This window comes from Rhinopithecus roxellana, chromosome 5 (genome assembly GCF_007565055.1).
Source record: "Rhinopithecus roxellana isolate Shanxi Qingling chromosome 5, ASM756505v1, whole genome shotgun sequence".
Lineage (NCBI taxonomy): Eukaryota > Metazoa > Chordata > Mammalia > Primates > Cercopithecidae > Rhinopithecus > Rhinopithecus roxellana.
Window position 1 is genome coordinate 74,386,389 of NC_044553.1, and position 21,739 is coordinate 74,408,127.

Below are 21,739 nucleotides of genomic sequence, written 5' to 3' on the forward strand. Positions count from 1 at the left end.
GGGCCTCCCCAGGCATGGCAGAGCAATGGGAGGAGCCTGGGCCACTATACCAGCCTTTGACTGCTGGACTCTGTACTTCATTTAGTTGACAAATGTATTAGTCCGTTCTCACACTGCTGTAAGGACATACCCAAGACTGGGTAATTTATAAAGGAAAGAGGTTTAATTGACTCACAGTTCTGCAGAGCTGCGGAGGCCTCAGGAAACTTACAGTCATGGTGGAAGGGGAAGTAGACAAGTTCTTCTTCATAAGGTGGCGGGAGAGAGAAGAATGAGAGCTGAGTGAAAGGGAAGCCCCTTATAAAACCATCAAATCTCCTTTGGGAGGCTGAGGTGGGCAGATCACGACGTCAGGAGATTGAGACCATCCTGGCCAACACGGTGAAACTCTATCTCTACTAAAAATACAAAAAAATTAGCTGAGTGTGGTGGCACACGCCTGTAGTCCCAGCTATTCAGGAGGCTGAGGCAGGAGACTGAGATCGTGCCACTACACTCCAGTCTGGGCGACAGAGCGAGACTGTGTCTCAAAACAAACAAAAAACCACCAAATCTTGTCAGAACTTACTATCACAAGAATAGTATGGGGGAGACTGCCCCCATGAGTCAGTTATCTCCCACTGGGTCCCCTCTCATGACACGTGGGGATTACGGGAACTACAATTCAAGATGAGATTTGGGTGGGGACAGGGCCAAACCATATCAACAGAAATAGAATCTTTTATCTTGTTTGGGCCATGATATACAGGTACAGGTCTTTGTTCCATGCAGCCAGACCTTATCCTGACACACTATACTACAGATCAGTTCTAAGGTCTTACGACTTCATTGTCCATCCAAAGATTGATCTTTGTATTCTTATTTATTCAGCCTTGTCAAGTCATCCACTCTCATCTTGGAGCTCTGTGTCAGGGTTTGATGCTGGCCTTATTCTGAAGATTGATCTGACAATTTTTACAGGCTTAACAGAATAGTCACCAACTGTTTTGGGGAAAACAGCTGTATTCTAAATTCCAGAATGTCATCATCCTTTTCTCATAAAGCCTAGAATCCCTTTCAGGTACCTTAGTGTATTTGGCATTTCCTTCAACATAATCCATGCCGATGGGGAAGCAGCTTTTTAATGGTGTTGGGAAGATAGGCACATCCTATTATGTAGTGCTCAGTGTGGATGTTCGATGCCCAGGGGCTTTTTGGGCCCTACCCTTGGTGAGAAAGCTAATTAGAAGTCACTGTTGAGCAGGAGGAGAGATTTTTTATTTTTTTTATTATGATACTTTAAGTTCTAGGGTACATGTGCATAACGTGCAGGTTTGTTACATATGTATACTTGTGCCATGTTGGTGTGCTGCACCCATCAACTCGTCAGCACCCATCAACTTGTCCTGTACATCAGGTATAACTCCCAATGCAATCCCTCCCCCCTCCCCATAATAAGCCCCAGTGTGTGATGTTCCCCTTCCCGAGTCCAAGTGATCTCATTGTTCAGTTCCCACCTATGAGTGAGAACCTGCAGTGTTTGGTTTTCTGTTCTTGAGATAGTTTGCTGAGAATGATGGTTTCCAGCTGCATCCATGTCCCTACAAAGGACACTAACTCATCCTTTTTTATGGCTGCATAGTATTCTGTGGTGTATATGTGCCACATTTTCTTAATCCAGTCTGTCACTGATGGACATTTGGGTTGATTCCAAGTCTTTGCTTTTGTAAATAGTGCAGCAATGAACATACATGTGCATGTGTCTTTATAGCAGCATGATTTATAATCCTTTGGATATATACCCAGTAATGGGATGGCTGGGTCATATGGTACTTCTAGATCCTTGAGGAATCACCATACTGTTTTCCATAATGGTTGAACTAGTTTACAATCCCACCAGCAGTGTAAAAGTGTTCCTATTTCTCCACATCTTCTCCAGCACTTGTTGTTTCCTGATTTTTTAATAATTGCCATTCTAACTGGTGTGAGATGGTATCTCATTGTGGTTTTGATTTGCATTTCCTGATGGCGAGTGATGATGAGCATTTTTTCATGTGTCTGTTGGCTGTATGAATGTCTTCTTTTGAGAAATGTCTGTTCATATCCTTTGCCCACTTTCTGATGGGGTTGTTTGTTTTTTTCTTGTAAATTTGTTTGAGTTCTTTGTAGGTTCTGGATATTAGCCCTTTGTCAGATGGGTAGATTGCAAAAATTTTCTCCCATTCTGTAGGTTGCCTGTTCACTCTGATGGTAGTTTCTTTTGCTGTGCAGAAGCTCTTTAGTTTAGTTAGATCCCATTTGTCAATTTTGGCTTTTGTTGCCATTGCTTTTGGTGTTTTAGACATGAAGTCCTTGCCCATGCCTATGTCCTGAATGGTACTACCTAGGTTTTCTTCTAGGGTTTTTATGGTATTAGGTCTAACATTTAAGTCTCTAATCCATCTTGAATTAATTTTCGTATAAGGAGTAAGGAAAGGATCCAGTTTCAGCTTTCTACTTATGGCTAGCCAATTTTCCCAGCACCATTTATTAAATAGGGAATCCTTTCCCCATTTCTTGTTTTTCTCAGGTTTGTCAAAGATCAGATGGCTGTAGATGTGTGGTACTATTTCTGAGGACTCTGTTCTGTTCCATTGGTCTATATCTCTGTTTTGGTACCAGTACCATGCTGTTTTGGTTACTGTAGCCTTGTAGTATAGTTTGAAGTCAGGTAGCGTGACGCCTCCAGCTTTGTTCTTTTGACTTAGGATTGTCTTGGCAATGCGGGCTCTTTTTTGGTTCCATATGAACTTTAAAGCAGTTTTTTCCAATTCTGTGAAGAAACTCACTGGTAGCTTGATGGGGATGGCATTGAATCTATAAATAACCTTGGGCAGTATGGCCATTTTCACGATATTGATTCTTCCTATTCATGAGCATGGTATGTTCTTCCATTTGTTTGCGACCTCTTTTATTTGACTACTGGGTACATAACGAAATGAAGGCAGAAATAAAGATGTTCTTTGAAACCAATGAGTACAAAGATACAACATACCAGAATCTCTGGGACACATTTAAAGCAGTGTGTAGAGGGAAATTTATAGCACTAAATACCCACAAGAGAAAGCTGGAAAGATCTAAAATTGACACTCTAACATCACAATTAAAAGAACTAGAGAACAAGAGCAAACACATTCAAAAGCTAGCAGAAGGCAAGAAATAACTAAGATCAGAGCAGAACTGAAGGAGATAAAGACACAAAAAACCCTCCAAAAAATCAGTGAATCCAGGAGTTGGTTTTTTGAAAATATCAACAAATTTGATAGACTGCTAGCAAGACTAATAAAGAAGAAAAGAGAGAAGAATCAAATAGATGCAATAAAAAATGATAAAGGGGATATCACCACCGACCCCACAGAAATACAAACTACCATCAGAGAATACTATAAACACCTCTATGCAAATCAACTAGAAAATCTAGAAGAAATGGATAAATTCCTGGACACTCTACACTCTCCCAAGACTAAACCAAGAAGAAGTTGAATCCCTGAATAGGAGGAGAGATTTTTATTATTTCCTCTTGTTCTTTTAGCTTAGCCTAACTTTAAAATAATCAGTGTAGTGGCTTGCATAGTCTTCCTCACAAAGACAAAGTGTTAGGTGTTGCGTGTTTTAGGGTAAATATTGAGGTGAAGGACATGACATCTGCATCTACAAAAGCTGAATCATGGAAGCTAGAAATTGGAAGTGGTGAGGAATTTTTATGTCCTGTAGGCTGAGCTGTGGATTTTCCCTGGATTGATCTGTGTCAGCGTGGAAACTTAGGATCCACCTGGACCCTCCAAATGTGTCGTCTTTCATAGATGAGATTAGAGAAGTTCAGAGAAATGAAAGAGGACATTTTGTTTTTTGTAGCAGCCATTGTGGTGACTTATTGGGCATTCTCTCCTCCTCTGTGAAGATTGGGGTCTTCTCAGCCTTTGTCGGCCTGTAAAGTTCATTTGTGGTTTCTCAGTAACTTGGTGTCCTGGTTGAGGACGTGTTCTGCAGGGGCTGTGGGATAAATACAGGAAGATGATCATGATGAACAAGAGCCAGGAAAATGGAGCTTAAAATGAAGTACTTATCCAGAATTGGTGACACATTCCTCTGCTTTCTAGAGTTGGTTTCCCAAAGGAGACACCACAAAGATCCAGGTCAATTATGTGATTTAAAAGATCCAAAGAGCCAGGATGACTGGGTTATGGGAATTGCTACTATCAAATTATCAGAATTGGGTGTTAGACTTGGGAAGATTTTCCATCTTTGACATTCACTCTTCACATATGCCTGATCCATATTGTTGATTCTGAAAGTCTTTGCCTGAGTAAAGATTGTTCCTTGCAAACATCCCTGAATTCTCACTGGACAGCTTTATGTTAAGTACTTTTGCTTGACTGAAAGCTTTTTTTTGTTGATGCTGCTGAATGGATAAGCTTAAAATTGGCAGCCGTATTATCTATGACTAGATGGTAAGCTTTTTGAAAGCATATTAGTTCTGAGGAATTCTAGGAAGTTTAGTGTCCACTTTGCCACTGACCATAAGACATGTGTCAGACCAGCTTGGGAAGTTAGGCAGAGTGAAAATCCTGGATATTATAAACACAGTGATAGAATTGGTATGTCACCTTTATTTCACTAATACTATCATTATTAGAATACTTAGAGTTCTGTAAGACAGACTATTTTTAAAAATACTCTAGGCATAATTTTAGGAAGTTCCTGAGGTGATTTCCTAAAAAGAGGAATTCTTTATTTCTTAGTTTGGACTTCCATATCTTCAAACATGTCAACAAATAAAATATTAGTATGTGAAGTATCATAAAATATTTACTGAGTGTTGCTTTTGTTCTGGGGAACTCAAGACAGCTAAGAGGCCTAGCAGAAACCGTGGAAAGAAGAGCTTTATTACTTAATAATTTATTATTATAAATGCTCTCTGGCCTCGGTGGCATGTACCTGGATTTCTAGCTACTTGGGAGGGGAGGCTGAGGTGGGAGGATCCCTTGAGCCCAAGAGTTTGAGAAAACTCGATGCCAGGTTGTCTTTTGGAGAAGCAAAGTTAAAAAATAAAATAACAAATGCTGTGAGCCAAGAGTCTCGGTGTCTAGCCATTAAATGGCTGTGTGGTCTTGGTTAGAACATTGAACCTTCCTGGAGCTAAGGTTCTTCACAGCTCTATAAAGTGAGGGTTAGAATGAATGATGTCTGCAGTTCCAACTTTTGAAGTCTCTGAATATTTTGTCTCAAATACATTCTGAGAAGGTCCCTGCCCTCAAGAAAATTCAGCTTTTCTCTGGATTTTCTTCCATTTTGTTTAGTTCCAAAAGGAAAACTCCTTGTTGTTTACAAAGGATGATTCAGCTGGAAAATGTGTTGTGCCAAAAGGAAAAGTCTCCTTCAATCCCACAACCTGACAGTCATTTTAAAAATAGGTATTAATTATTTTGACTAATTTCTATGCATAAATTAGTATTTTTTGTGATATATATATCTATATATATATATAGATATATATAAAGATATCATTCATACTATACTGAAGCCTTGCTTTTCTCATGTAGCAGTTGAGATAATGGGTATCTTTCTGTGTCCATACATACAGACCTACCAAATGGAGTGCCACTGATTGAATATTGTTCACCAAAACACATTTTGGCCAAATGATCAATATTTGGCTAAAGTTAAAGATAAATATCATTGTTGTCAAATGGACTACTGAGATACAAGAAAAAAACTGAAATTAAAGAATATATTACAATTTTAGCAGCCAGATTCAGACACATGGGCATACTGATTTCTGACTACTGTCAGCTATTTGATTCTTCCTATAGTCACCATACAGTACACTACACCTTTGCAATACTAAAGTTGCTAGCTTTTAACTGAGGTGTCTAGAGGAACAAGATGTTGTTTGGCTGGCTCTGCCAGAATAGAATACTGATGATGGTAATGTTGTTCCTCAGCAACTATGCTTGTCTTCTCAAATAGTAACTGACTAGGTAAAGACTTTCTCTCCTTATCAACCCCTACCCTTGGAGATTTGTTTGCTGGTCATAAGTTTCATGAAACAGTCCTAGAAACTGAAGCATTATATACTGCTTGAAACATTCTTTTTGAATGTTTGCAGAAGCATATGTAAGATTGCTATCTCTTAAATTTATTTCTAATTTTCTTCTTTTTTGTGTGTGTGTGAGACAGGGTCTTGGATCTTGTTCTGTCACTCAGGCTGGAGTGCAGTGGCATGATCTCAGCTCCACTGCTGCCCCAAACTCCTGGGCTCAAGCGATCTCCCACCTCAGCCTCCAGAGTAGCTGAGGCTATAGGTGCGGGCCACCGTGCCTGGGTAATTTTTTTTTTTTTTTTTTAATAGAGTTGAGTTCTCATTTTGTTGCCCAGGCTTATCTTGAATTCCCGGCCTCAGTTGATCCCACCTCAGCCTCCCAAAGTGCTGAGATTACAGGCTTAAGCCACTGTATATCCAGCCTTATTTCTATTTCTTTAAAAATATTTTTGCTTCTTCACACGATTATTTGATTTAAAAATCTCTTATTAATTTTGGCTCTAGAAATGTGGCAATAGAAGAATGTAATTGACTTTCAAAATACAACAGAATTGTCTCAATATCTCCTGTGTCTCAGCTTTGATTGCAAGCATGCCAACTTCAGCATTGTTGCTGGAATAGGATGAGATGAAGCTTTTTATCACATAAGGAAAATGTGAACTCTTCATGTACATCAGTATTGCTATCTCATTCCCCCTTTTAAACAGATTCCAGTAAATGCCTTCATAATAAGCAGTCATTGAATTTGTGGGCCTAATATTTTGGTATTCTTATCTACAAAGTAGTAGAATATTATGGGATTTTTATTGTTTTTTAAGCAGGCTATGTAATAGTCACCAGCTGCTCTTCCATCTTGTTTGAGGATGTTGTATAAGTATACAACAAGGCAGTTCTCCAGTCTTCTGTAAGTCATACCATTAGTCTCTAATTGAAGAAGAGGGAAGACAGTGCTTTGAGCTTCCTTGTTCTTTCTAGTACTATTCCTTTCACTATGCTCCAATTAATTCAGGACACACAGCTGTTGAATCTTATGAGTCCTAAGACACACTTCTCCATGTTTGTTCCCTTGTCAACTACAGTTGGCTGTCACTATTCTTTTCTGGTTTTCTTCTATACTTCTTAGTCAGACTCACCATGTCTTTAGCATGTGAGAGACCAGGAACTCTTCTGGCAGACAGATAAAGCTGGAGCAGAATGGAATGTGCTGTGACTACCCCATGCTATCTTACTTAAAGTAGGTTTCTAATTGTCCATGCGTGTCCAAATGTCTGGTATATAAGATATAAAAGTAGTACATTTGGTAAATCACCATACTTTGTGTGTATGTAACAACGTAACACAGAAGAATTTTGGTAATATTTTGGTAATATGTTTTCCAGAAAGACTTTCAGTTCTAGGATTCATAGTTTCAACAGGTTTGTACACTTTCATCTTCAGTGCGAGAATCAGAGTGGTTGGTATTCTGTAGTCATTTTACCAAGTTTATTCCTTAAAATTAGCCAGGAAGATCTGTTGAGCCTCAGAGGTCATGGCTGCAATGAGCTGTGATTGTGCCACTGCACTCCAGTCTGGGTGACAGAGTGAGACCGTATCTAAAACGTAATAGTAAAATTAGCCTCTAGGCCACATCCAGTGTCTCATACCTGTAATCCTAGCTCTTTGGGAGGTTGAGGTGGTAGGATGGTTTGAGGCCAGGAGTTTGAGACCAGCCTGGGCAATATAGCAATACCCCATCTCTACAAAAAATAATAATTTTGCTGGGCATGGTGGTGTGCACCTGTAATCTCAGAAACTTGGGAGGCTGAGATGGTGGAAATCACTTGAGTCTAGGAGTTTGAGGCTGCAGTGAGCTCTGATCATGACACTGCACTCCAGCCAGGGTGACAGAGTGAGACCTCATCTCTACTAAAATAAAATAAGCCCCTATATGCTTTATCTGTAAGGATTTTTTAAAGCCTTCTTTAAATTGTGTTATATTTTGAAGTTTTATTCCTGAAAACAAAATGTGTTATATTTAGGTAACTTATTTTTCTCCAACATTTTCTTCTTTGTATTCTTTGTGTATTTTATTTTGTGTGCATCAAAGATGACCTCATGGATGTCATTGTTCATGATGTTACAGTTTTTCCTGTTCTTGAAATTTTGACATGGCAAAATTACAAAATCCATGTCTCGTGTCTCCAATATCTTAATCTCTGTGGAGCTTTTTCCATTACCTCTTGCTTGTTTTTTCTTTTCTCTTTGTTTTCTACTATTTTGGTCTCATCTTTTGGTAGGCCTGATCATTTTTAATGAATTTTGGACATGGTAAGTTAAAAATTGTAGAGATCATTGGAGGATATTGATAGTGTCATTTTCCTCCAAAAATGATTTACTTTTGCTTGTAGGCAGAATCAGAGATTGAGCTGACTCACAGCTGGACCTCAGACTTGGTGAGGGCTGGTCAATTCCTACTTTACTCCTGCTTACAGGATGCAGCTATCAGTGGGTCCTGCCTGAAAGCCTTGGTTTTCCAAGACCTGCTCATCCATTGGCCCCGAACTCCAGTTTTTGTCTACCTAGTGCTGTAAGACTAGCAGAGCTTTCTTCAGCTTTACGACCTCCTGGGTTGTTTTTTAGCCTCTGCATTAGGGGGGTAAGCAGCCCTAAATGTTAGCCTAACCTCCTTGTATGCTTCTCTTCTCTCCAGGAATTTTGTCCAAGTCCTCAGTGCCTTGGTAGCTCTGATATCTTCAGATAAGACTTTTGGGGTCTTTTTGGGTAGGGGTGCCTGGTTCCTCGTTCTCAGCAAGAAGACTGGTGGAATAAGATAGTCGTTGTTGGAATTTTACCTATATTTTTGAGTGAATATTCAGATATTAAAAATAAGTATACATAGCATGCCTTATTTGCATTACTGAATCTTGTACCAATTACATATTAATCTGTGAAATCATATGATCATTTCTAATATAGAAGTTCAAGAATGTCAAAAACAGCACTCAATAAAGCATTCAGCAATTTGGCCAGTTTTAAAAAAATCTACTAGATTTTAAATTCATACATCAGTCATTTACTTCATATGTATTAGCAATCATATTTCACATATTCTCCCCTTTTCCTATTTTCCTACTGGGTTGCATTATTCTAATTGATTTGTGGAAGTTTTGTATCTAATATACAAAGAACTTCCACATATTCTTTGCCAATAATGTGTGCTACAAATATTACTTCTCAGCCTGTCATCTTTCAAGTTTGTTTATAATTCCTGTAATTCAAAAAATTTTATTTTTATGCATTAAATTTTTTTCAGCAGCCAAAATTTACCCTCCCATTTCTAGATAATAATAAATTCATCCCTGCATTCTTGTAATAGCGTTAATGATTTCCTTTTTTTCTGAACATTTAAATACCTGATTCATACAAAATATGTTTTACATCTGAGAAATGAGATATTGGGAACTAGCCTAGTTTCTGACATGGCTGGTCAGTTGCTTTAACGCTGTTAAAGTGATTTCTCCACAGATCCCATCTGCCACTCTTACGATATCTAAGTATCCATATACCTGGGTCTGTTTCTAGACACTCTTCTGTGCTTATTTTTTCACCAGTGACTATCCATTTTATTTATTGAGACTTTTGAATACATTTTTATAATCAATAAGACAACTTCTTTACCCTTTTTAAAAAAGCGTATCTTAGTTTCGTGTATTTTAAAAAATGAATTTGAGTAATTTTGACAAATCTTTTTGGGATTGAATATTGAATTTGTAGACCTCATTCGGTGAAATTGGTATCTTCATACTGTTGAGTTTTTTGTCTTCCTTTTTAAGTTTTATTTTTTAAAGTTTCTTTCAATACATGTTTATTCCTGATTCATTCCTAGGAATTTTTTGTATGTTATTGCTATTATGAATGAGATATTTTCTTTCATTTTGTTTTATTTATTTATTTATTTATTTTGAGACAGAGTCTTGCTCTGTCACCCAGGCTGGAGTGCAGTGGTGCAATCCTGGCTCACTGCAGCCTTCGCCTCCCAGGGTCAAGCAATTCTTCTGCCTCAGCATCCCAAGTAGTTGGGACCACAGGTGCCGCTACCACCCCTGACTAATTTTGTTTTTTTTTTTTTCCCCCTGAGACGGAGTCTTGCTCTGATGCCCAGGCTGGAGTGCAGTGACACCATCTCGGCTCCTCAGCCTCCTGGGTTCAAACAGTTCTCCTGCCTCAGCCTCCAGAGTAGCTTGGGATTACAGACATGTGCCACCATGCCTGGCTATTTTTTGTATTTTTAGTAGAGACGGGGTTTTACCATATTGGCCAGGCTGGTCTCGAATTCCTGACCTCATGATCCACCCGCCTCGGCCTCCCACCGTGCTGAGGTTATAGGGATGAGCCATTGTGCCCAGCCTAATTTTTGTATTTCTGGTGGAGACAAGGTTTCACCATGTTGGTCAGGCTGGTCTTGAACTCCTGACCTCAAGTGATCCACCTGCTGAAGTGCTGGGATTACAGGTGTGAGCCACTGCACCCGGCCTGTGCCCTAATTTTTGAGGGATCAAATTTATTTACCAGTGACTGAGATTAGTGATTTTATCTTTTTTTCTTGGTCCTTTTGCCATTTGGTAAGATGAAATGCACTAAAGATTAATCTTACCAAATGTGAACGCTGTCATCTGTGTGTTTTGTGATTTTGGAAATGGAGTTGGAGGTATGTTGCAGTTTTATCCTTGTCTCTCCCTTTGAGTTTGAGCACTTCAGAAATGGCACTTTTGCTCTAGCAGGGAAATTCAGAGAACTGAGAGTTTCCTTTGACTTTTGCATAATATTTTTTTCCCTATTCCTAGGGGACTCCTTCTCACAGTTCCGGTTTGCTGAGGAGAAAGAATGGGACACTGAAGCTTCTTGTCCAAAACAGGTAAGAGAAGAGTTGTCTTAAGTGTGGACCGGCTCTTCTTCAAGGCGGAAGGCTAACACCTTTTACATTCTTGTGACAGAGTCTTCACGTAGAAAAGAGTAGTAATTTTTATATAGAGTACTCTCAGCTAAACTTTTCAGAACATTTTCAGGGGGCTGAAATTCCACGAGTCCTTGAAGCGAGAGTACACTTTTCTACCTGGCCATCTGTGTGAATGATGCAGCACACATGGACTGGGTCTCGAGGTAGAAACTCGATAGCCGTGATTTGGACAGAGTGGGTTACTTTGCCATTTGGTCTTCCTCCTTTGCCACTTTTTAACGATTCCCTTTAGAGTTGAAAATTAGGTTTCTCTCTCACTGTTTTTGGTGTTAGGTTGAGAAAACCCTTAACCTTATAGCTTTAAATAACACTTCTCCTACAATTAGGAGAATAGAAGTATAAAATAAGGGCAAATATTGTAGAAGTCTTTCATCAAGTCTCTAAACCCCAAATGCCTTATTTTCTTTGTGTGTATGTAATGTTTTCTTTCGAAGGAGTTCTGATTATTTTCCAGGCAGGCTTCCGCTAATTCTTTTCGTATGAGATGACAGATATTTTCCCCCTTTTAGGATGCACATAGGGACGTAGTGGTGGCTTGTGATATGCTCCCCAACTCCAGGGCTAGAGCATAGTGTCTGATAAACTGATTAGCATCTGCCCCCAGCTTCAGAGAGGTGGCTGAAGCTGCAGATGCGAAGCCCATGGGCAGTGTCCTCCCCGTTCTGCTCCCAGATCAGCATATGTGCTGTGGGTGGCTTGTTTGATCTCTGGGCCGGTTTTAGGCTCACTTGTTTGGGATGGCCTCTGACTCATACAGATTACGAGGAGGGGACTCTCTTGGAAAATGACTGCCTGGCACTTTACAAAGAGCGTGTTATATATGCCATAGAAAAAGGTGAGAATTACATTTGTCTTTGCTTAAGTCTGGGTCTACGCCTGAGGTACTTGTTAGAATTCTAGGACACAGCGAAGATAGATTGTTGAGGAATATGGTAGAAGCCAAACAATTTGCATTTCATCTCCTTTTGAACCACATTGATTGCCAAAGAATATTTCAGGTAGCTTCAGAGTTTCAAATAATTCTAAGCTTCGTCCTTCATCAGAACATAGAGCACTGGTCTACTAAATGTTTTTATTCAATGGAGCTGATTCAAAGTGAATGAGACAGACCCTGCCTGTTCATTGCTCTTGGCCCCTTACCTGGGCACACTGGCCGGCCTGTAGTATGGTAGATGCTCAACAGATATTACCTAATACATGCACAAGAATACAACCTAAAATAAGGGGTGCGATAAATGAATTCACAGGACTGGGAGAGAGAGTTACTTTGCACTGGAAGTGATTGGAATTGGTACCGTGGGGAAAAGATGATTTGAATGGGTCTTGGTGGACAAGTGTGACTCTGGTAGATCCTGTCTGAGGAAACAACATGAAAATGGTTAAGTCAGGAAAACGAGGTTACATTCAGAGAAGGGTGTGGCCAGAGTGTAGTGTTCCTAGAGGAGGAGGCCTCAGTGGCAGGTGTGGGCTAGTTAGTACCAGCAGTTTCAGACCTGAGTGTGAATTCTGGATCTAAGACTTGGGTAAACTTTTTCCTTCTCTGTTGCTTCACCTGTAAAATGGAGCTAATAACAAAATATAACTCAGAGTTATAAGAAGGACTAAATTAGATAATACATAAAAAGCCCTTGAGTGCAGTTCCTGATGCATATGAAACACTCAAAATGAGCTCTTTTATTACTAATATTATTTGTTAACAAAGTTTTGTTTAGTAAGAATATGGAAATGGTTAGATTTAACTTCAGCAGTATTGGGAAGGATGGGGAGGGATTGAACGGATGAGATGAGAGGTTAGGGGCAGGGAAACTGATAAGGAGGATGTGATGTTGGACGAATGGGAAAGAGCGAGAGCCCGAGGATGTGCAGCCAGTGGGCGTGGGACACAGGTTACTCACAGACAGGACTTGAGCGGAGGATGGGGTCCACTGTGGTCACCGGCCAGATGTGAGACACAAGGACAAGAAAGATTTGCAGTGACACTATGCTTTCTAGCTTGAGTAACTAGGTGGGTGGTGGTGCCATGAATGGAACAAAATAAGAGCAGAAAGAAGTTGTTTGATTTTGAACAGTTCGAGTTGGAGGTAGGACATGTCTGAAACTGAATTCATTTCCCCATCAAAACAATTTCCTGTCTGACTTAACTCCTCACTAAATTTTCTTCCTTGTTGATGTAAGAGAAAAAACTGGATATATATAATATATAATACGTACTATATATAATTATATATGTTGAGTGCATATATATATTCGAGTGCATATTATGTATTATATATATGTACACACACATATATGTGTAATTTGTTGTTCCTTATACCATCCCATGTCCTCAGTGTGAGCAGTGACGCAAGACAATAGAGAGGGGCCGGCGCAGTGGCTCACGCCTATAATCCCAGCACTTTGGGAGGCCGAGGTAGGCAGATTCCCTGAGGTCAGGAGTTTGAGACCAGCCTGGCCAACATGGTGAAACCCCGCCTGTACTGAAAATATAAAAATTAGCTGGGCTTAATGGTGCAAGTCTGTAATCGCAGCTACTTGAGAGGCTGAGGCAGGAGAATTGCTTGAACCAAGAAGGTGGAGATTGCAGTGAGCCGAGATCGTGCCACTGCACTCCAGCCTGGGCAACAGAGAGACTCCATCTCAAAAAAAAAAAAAAAAGGAAAAGTAGAAATACATTTTGTCTTTGCAGTTAAAGAAAGTAGGAGTTTGACAGGGAGACATGTCCAAAATGCTCAAGGGAGTCCTGGCAGGAGAGAGACCGGGTGTCACGGCTTGGACTTGGCGTTCGTTGCCCTGTGGTGGATACACAGGGTGAAGGGACACAGGCCAGCAGTCAGGGTGCTCTGATCTAGCTGTTGGCCTCCATGACCACAGGCATGTTTGTCTCTTAGATCCGCAAGTGGGATTCTCACAGCTTTCCTTTGGACAGGACGGGCACCATGTAAAGAGGGGATGAGTGGGAAGATAATTTCCCTGGGTGAACAAACAGGTTTATTATGTTTTAAATCACCTAGGTTTTTTAAATTCCACATTAAATTTCTGTTGACATGGTGACTTATCCAGTAGGACTTCTTTGAGCAACTGCTGGGGGCTGAGCGAACTGCTGGGTGCTGAGTTATATGCGGCCGTTCCTGAGGGCCTGGCTTTTAAAGGCAGATTTCCGGCTCCCACCACCCCCACCCCACCCAGAGAGTCCATTTCTGTGGGTGAGGCCTGTGAACCTACATCTTAAAAAGCTGCCCAGCTTATTACTCCACCATACCGTGTACACATGGTCTCTGGGCCCCAGGCGCATATGGACAGTAAGTCCTGTAGATTCTGGGGAAGATGTAATGGTCTGATTAAAGGCTATGTTTTTTAGCTGCAAAGTATATAGCAGGTTCTTTTCTCACTAAAGAGTGTGCCTTTATACAGATACTGAGACTCAGAGCTAAGATTCCTGGCCAGAGAGGAAGCTTCATGCTTGCAGATTCTTACCACACAGACAGGGTCCTGTGCACACTGATGGCAGAGAAGTGGGACAGAAAGGCTTTGTCCTATAGTCAGGACTGGCTCCCCTCTCCCAGCATTGGCGTGTCTCCTTTCTCTTTACACCCCACCCGCCATAGCATCCTTAGTGGGTGTGGTCTGCTCCTGTCTGTGGCCAGATGTCGTAGGCCAGGTCCTCTACTCCAACTGCGAGTGGCTGCCAGGGTTGACCAGGTTGACATGGGAGCTGGGTTACCCAGGCAAAAATAATGCACCGAATACTTTAAAACATGTAGAAAATGCTGATTTATTATTATTCCAATTAAACCTATTTTAAAAGTTCACAGTTTAGCATTAAAAGCAATTCACTGCAGCTAACTTTATTATCTAAGGCTTTCTTCAGCTTCAGACCTTTATGGGGCAAACTGGTGACCAAAAAAGAAAGCCTTCTTACAAAGTGGCTTTAAAAAATTTTTATTTTTTGTTTTTTGAGGAGACCAGCTCCTCTGAAATCTTCACACCACCTGTCAGCCCCATCTCACTGCCTTAACAGCCCTTTCCTCTTCTGTCCAAGGCCAGCAGTCTGAATTTAGGGAAGGGATCAGGTTAGATTTCATTAAATGCTTGCTTTTCTTTCAGCTTGTTAGTCATTGCAAAAGACTCCACAGTTTCCGGGTTACTGGGCAGTCTCTCTTTTTTTTTTTTTTTTTTTTTTTTTTGAGATGGAGTTTCACTCTTGTTGCTCAGGCTGTTGTGCAGTGTCACGATCTCGGCTCACTGCAGCCTCTGCCTCCCAGGTTCAAGCGGTTCTCCTGCCTCAGCTTCCTGAGTAGCCGGGATTACAGGCATCAGCCACCATGCCTGGTTAATTTTTTGTATTTTTTAGTAGAGACAGGGTTTCACCATGTTGGCCAGGATGATCTCGAACTCCTAACCTCAGGTGATTCACGTGCCTTGGCCTCCTGAAGTGCTGGGATTCCAGGCATGAGCCACTGCGCCCGGCTTGGACAGTCTTGATGGGAGGGTGATCATTGCCCTGTTTGCTCTGACAGTGTGAGCTGTGGTTCAAGAAGGTAGCTTTGGTTTTACTGATCATAATGTGGAGATGCAGAAACTCTTAACACATCAAGTGTGATGTATGATGTGTCTTGTTCCTAGCCAGATAACTCCAGTGGATTATTTACAGTTTCTTCTTTTATTTCCAAAAGGTCATACTTATTTATCACCTGATATTTTCTTTTTAATCTCTATATAGAATTCAGCATTTTACGTGGATAGTGAGTTATTGGTTCGAGCCCTTCAAGAGCTGCCTCTCTCCCTCCGACTCAACGTTGCTGCTGAACTGGTCCAGGTAAAAATCCTGAAGCCCTCTTGAAGCGGGTGGATTAGGGCAGGAGAAGAAAAAGAGGGAAGCGCTTCCCTCAGCAGGATGTCTTCGTGTCAGCTTCCCTTTATAAAACTGAAGGTTGCATATCAAAATAGCATTCTGTAAGTTTAAAGGAGAATCCAAAACATGTTCGAGGTTACTTTTTTACATCATATATTGGAAACATTTTAAAGGATCAAATGTAGTGGAATTGAGTGAAATGTAAAATATAAAGTCTGGCTATTTTACTCAAAATATGTATGCATCATCCTGCTGTGTGTTCGACACTAGGGACACAGTGGTGAACAGGTAGACGTGGTTCCTGCCTTTCTGGCACTTCATCTACTGGGAAGGATGAATATGAATCAAACAGGCAAACATATATAAATTGTAATACGTCGTATGAAGTACAGTGTGTTTTTAGAGTAAGTCAGTTTCTCGTGTGGTGTGGTTAGGAATGGCTTTCCTGAAGCAGTGATAGGTGAGCTGAGGTCTAAAGCATAAGGACATTTGAGCTGGAATTTAAACGAGAAAGACCCAATCAGCTCTGCATGAACAAAAGCGACACTGCTGCCGAGTAGAGAAGACTGTGGGATCGGAGTGCGTGCGTGGGGGTAAGTCCGCATGTGCAGGTACACATGCGCAGAGCAGGTGAGGGAGGCATGTGGGGAGGCTGCTGCACAGGTGCAGGTGAGTAGTACTGTAGCTTGGACTACAGTAGTGATGGTGGAGATGGCAGAGATGTACTGAGGCATTTCAAAGGTACAATGAACAGGATTTGGCGATATGTTGGAAATTGGGAGAGAGTGGTCAATAAAAAATGCAAGATTTTCCAAATTGTGCAGCTCAGTGGTAGGTAGGATCAGGAAGGGTGAGTTTTGGACTTGATGAGTTTGTGCCTCTGAGATATCCAAGTGGAAATAATAGTCAACTGGATGTAGAACTATAAAGTTCAGCATTAAGGGCTAGAAATACAAATTCAGGAGATAATGGGATGAAGTGATAATTGATGAACTAAGAGAGGGGAGGCCCGAAGACTAGACCATGAAGAGCTTCAAAATTCTGACAAGATTAAAAAAAAAAAGTGAAACCCTGGGACGTACTGATTTTAAATAGAATCCTAGCAACTAAAATTATCAACTTCCTTCTGCAGCTGAATGTGATGCTAAGCTTGAGCGTAGCAATGAATTGGTTACTCACCCATTTGCTGTAGTGCATTTACTAGTCTAAAATTTGGGGCAGCAGGCAGAGTTCGGGGATGGAGGACAATTAGGGACAGGGTAGAGAACTAGAAAGAAGTGCATTTGCCACTAATGGGGGAATGCCCTGGGGGGTCTTTGGAAACATTTGGGGGTGTTTGGGAGAGCTCTAGTGGCTTTTCTGCTGATGTCCAGTGATGAAGTGCTTGCCTTGATCTCACATGATGAGGAATGTGTAGCAGAACTCACCAGGGAAATGCTGAGATAAAGGCTTCAGGACTCAGGACAGAGAGGAAGTGGTTGTGAGCATCTGAAAGTGAAGGATGTAATGTCAGTGGCAGGCATTAAAGGTATAAAATAATGACGTGACTTTGAAATCCTGGTTAAATCACTTAAAAACATTTCTCCCCGACCCATGCTGCAGAGCAGTATTCTCTACCTTGTCTGCACGTTAGAATCACCGGGGGAGTTAAAAACAAACAAAAACAATGCCAGACACCCACCCCAGACCAATTAAATGACTCTAAGATTAGAATAGAGGACCATGTCCCAGCATTGCCCCGTACAACTGACTATGCTGGACATTTATTCCTGTTTGTATATAAAGCCATACCGTCTTCCATGTCTGCTCACGATGTTTATGTAAAAATAAAGGGTCAGGACCTCTAGTTGAGGTTGAACTTCTGAACCTGCCCACCGTGAGGCCTTGCTAGTCCCTGGAGCCTTCCCTGGAGAGCAGTGATTCCCAGCCTTAGATTGTAACCTTATATTACAATCACTGAGGGAGTTTGTAACTTTTATTAAAGTATAATATCGAGTCAGAAAAATGCACATGTAAGTATAACCATGGAATGAGCATCCGGATAAAGACTCAGAATATTGTCAGCACCCCAGAAGCCACCATTCATACGCACCCCAAGTCACTCTCTCCCCAAAAGGCATTCACTCACCTAACCTCTAATACTGTGGTTTGTTTTTGAACATTTTACAAAAATAATCATCACATTGTGTATTTTCTTTTGTGTCTGGCATTTTTTACTCGATGTTGGTGAGAGACTCTTCTTGGTGAATTTGTTCCTACACCTTTATATTAGTGCACTTAAATACAATGAACAGATCTGATTTGCTAATTACTTCTTGGTGACATTTTACAGATGTTTATGTCTCATTACAGATTTAAGTGTAAAGCCAAATAGACCTATGGTACTCTGGCAGTTTTCAGGCCACAGCTAGGAAGACATGGATCTTTTAATTCCAAATCTGAGCTAGTTAGCACATGGTCGAGGTGGGGAGAGTGGGAGGCACAGTGCTGGCATGTCTCAGTGAGCTCTCCCACATTGACCCCAGATGTTAGGAAGGGTGCCTGCCAGGGCCTGGAAAGGAGCCACTTCGTGAACTATCTGAATTGAGTTTCCTATGTCACCAAGTTTGATGGCTTCCTTTAGCCTCCTATGTATTTACTTAAGCCAAGATGGCAAGACTCACATTTTTAACTCAGTTTTTAAACTTCTCTTTCAGGCCACAGTTCCTTTAGAGCTTCCTCAGGTGAAACCAAAGAGAACTGATGATGGCAAGGGATTAGGGATGCAGTTAAAGGGGCCTTTGGGGCCTGGAGGAAAGGGGCCCATCTTTGAGCTGAAATCTGCGGCTGCTGGCTGCCCTGTGTTGCTGGGCACAGACAACCCAAGACCGGGTCCTTCAACAGATTCTCAGAAACCCACTTCCCCACTGCAGTCAGCAGGAGACCATTTGGAAGAAGAACTAGATCTGTTGCTTAATTTAGATGCACCTGTAAAAGAGGGAGATAACATCTTACCAGATCAGACATCTCAGGACCTGAAATCCGAGAAAGATGGGGAGGTGGTCCAAGAGGAAGAAGGTATGGCTTTCATTTTATTCCCCATGAATCTTGATTCTGGTGTTTTTTCAAGAACAGCCCCACCCGCATCACATCCGCACACATCCCTCTCGGTGTCTGACATTGATCCAGTGTTGTCCACTGACGTCTATTTCTGTGCTCCCATCTCTGCTTCACCCTGAGCTGACCTTTCTGACAACCTTCCTCTCACTTGACACACCGAGCTTCCAAAGCTGCTACCTGCCTGACCGCAGTAGAAACCTGGGGCTGCAAATGGAATTTCCGCCTATCACAAGGCATTAGGATACCTGTAGCCTTCAGCCGTTCGGCAGTGGACCTTTTACTCGACTGACAGGCCACCTCTTCGCACTTTTTTCTTGCTATTTCAGTCTTACATTTTGACGAAAGAACATCACATTCTAATTTCTGCATGTCCTCTGAGAGGTGGCCCATCTGATGTAGAGGCCCGGGGGTTGCCACATCCATGTATTGCATTTGAGATCCTTTAATTTTCCAGGACAGCTGCAATAATAGTAAAAAGAAAACTGAGCTATTGGTCTTTAAACAGCAACAACTAGTGAGGTGTGAAGTTCAGCTTCAGGGTGAAGAGGGAGTCCCCTTCCCGGCTTTATTTGTTCAGATATGACTATCATCTTAGGGAGTAACCATAATGAGAATGTTTCCCCTGGTCGTAAGGAAAGGAGTAACTAGGGCTGGATTATATCTGGGAACAAACCTGAGGGAAGCATCTGAGGGTGTTAACATTGTTTTTATTTCCCCAGTTTGCGCAAAACCATCTGTGACTGAAGAAAAGAACGTGGAACCTGAGCAACCAAGTACATCCAGAAATGTTACCGAGGAAGAGCTGGAAGACTGGTTGGACAGCATGATTTCCTAAAAAGGGGACAAAAAGTGCCTGAAGCAAATCTTGGTTGCCTTCCAAGGGCAGGTGGGCATAAGGCTGTCCTTCAGGCACAGCCAGTTTACAAGCATGCCCCAAGCTAGTGCGTTCCATTATGCTCACAGCAGTAAATGCCTACCTCTGTGTTTGACATCTGAAAGAATACACTGAAGCAGCTTGTTGCATTTGTTTTTCTGGCTTAGTAATCTAATAGTAATCTAATAGATTCCCTCAAGGGCAGGATATATACTCTGGCCCTTGTTTCTAGCCGCCTTCCTTGCAGTGTTTACAGCATAGCAGGTACTGCTGCTGATTAAGAGAATAGATGCAAACAAACAAGGCTTGCATTTGGCCAAAATAAACAAATGCTGGTCTGTCCAGTTTTTCTTTCTTTCTTGTGTGGGGCCCTGGGCAATGTGTCTCATGTCCCCTTGCCCAGCAGTCACAGAGGAGTTGTAGAAGCAACCACAAGTGGTACATTCCAAGAGGCCAAACCATGGAGGTGTTGGTATGTATTACTTTATTGCACTGGGCACTTCATTGTATTTGAGGAGATTCACCTAAACACAGCAGCTCCACTACTTACAAGGACCATAAAGCATTACTCCATTTTGGCATAAGGTTGAGATTTTTTTCTGAATTTTCAGTACAGTACTTTTCTTCTAATAACAGCAGTTGATCGCTGTTACTAAAAAAACTTGTACGAATAACCTTCAAGTGCAGTTTCATAAAGGAAGACAGAAGATCACAACTAATGAATGGAACTGTCCTTCTGGAACACAAACATAAAAAACTTGCATAGCTATATCTAAAGAGGTTTTAAGGCACTTAATCGATATTTCAGTGTCGACAAAGTGTCGGTTTTTTCCCTATTTCTTTAACTGCTTAAAGCTTTTCTGGATACAGTCACTAGCAAGTAAGTACCATGGGAAAAAATTAATTAGACTGCAGTTAACATTATCTTTTGTAGTTCAGACCCTATGAGTCACAAGTTGGATACCATGGTGACATTCAAGTGTTTAAAATTCCAGGTATTACACACATTCGAGACTTCATAATTCACTAGCCCTTTCCTTAATGCTCCCATCCCAACAAACAAAAACTTGAAGGCATTTGCCTAGAGATTACTTGATTCTTCGCCATCCTTAAACATTTTGACAGGTTCTCTCCCACAGTATATGTCCATTAGGCACAAAAAGCCAAATCAGTTTCAAAATAGCACAGATTTTTTTTTTAGCAAACAGCTTTTTTAAGGGAGGCATTTAGAAAATGTCACATTTCAGATATGTTGCAGAACTGTAAAAGGAGGACTTTATTTCATGGGAAGTTCACTGTCCAGAATTGTGGCGCTTCTTTCATTCAGATTTATCCAAGCTGATCTTCATACTGTTTACGAAAGCAGTCACCGGCTGGGAAGAAATCCCAGCACCTTTCTTGGTACATCTTCCAGACATAAGATTCCTGAAATAATGTGAACAACGGGTGCTTATTTCTAAACCACAGTAAGCTAAAACCCAGTTTGTTTTTGCTCTCTGATGTGAATTTATATGAGGCCAAACCTGCACATTCATTCTTGCTCTATTCTGCTGTTTGGGGAGCAAGAAGCCATGTCTCCCTGACACACGCTGGCAGGGAAGGAGAAAAATCCCCTTCTGCCCTAAACAAAACTGAAACCAATCAATGTTTGCCACTAAAAATACTTAACGATTTAGTAATAAGCTGATTCCACGCCGTTGGTGGAAGACGGAGGAATGCACGAGAGAACGTTCATTGCTAGCTAAATCCAGATCTGGAAACCAGTGACCTCTGCCAAAGAAAGATATTTGATATGTTTGGTATTGATATTTGAATAATTTGATAACTGATGTTTTCCTCCCTTGTTCTCTACCTCTA

At 41.2% G+C, this 21,739-nt stretch overlaps 2 protein-coding genes across 3 annotated transcripts in view; one reads left to right on the forward strand and one right to left on the reverse strand.

The window, feature by feature from the left end:
- The window catches only part of AVEN (apoptosis and caspase activation inhibitor), a 186,344-nt gene extending 166,118 nt beyond the window's left edge, over positions 1-20,226 (forward strand). Inside the window, exons 3-6 of the mRNA XM_030930998.1 lie at positions 10,885-10,955; positions 15,778-15,873; positions 18,606-18,966; positions 19,728-20,226. Of these exons, the coding sequence (XP_030786858.1) occupies positions 10,885-10,955; positions 15,778-15,873; positions 18,606-18,966; positions 19,728-19,843 (644 nt within the window). The 3' untranslated portion in view covers positions 19,844-20,226. The remainder of the gene's footprint in view (positions 1-10,884; positions 10,956-15,777; positions 15,874-18,605; positions 18,967-19,727) is intronic.
- A 122-nt stretch (positions 20,227-20,348) lies between these two features.
- Positions 20,349-21,739, reverse strand: part of RYR3 (ryanodine receptor 3) — a 407,410-nt gene continuing 406,019 nt past the window's right edge. For both annotated transcript variants that reach the window (XM_030930996.1, XM_030930995.1), the window contains one exon: positions 20,349-21,307. In XM_030930996.1, coding sequence (XP_030786856.1) covers positions 21,212-21,307 — 96 coding nt within the window. In that variant the 3' untranslated portion in view covers positions 20,349-21,211. The remainder of the gene's footprint in view (positions 21,308-21,739) is intronic.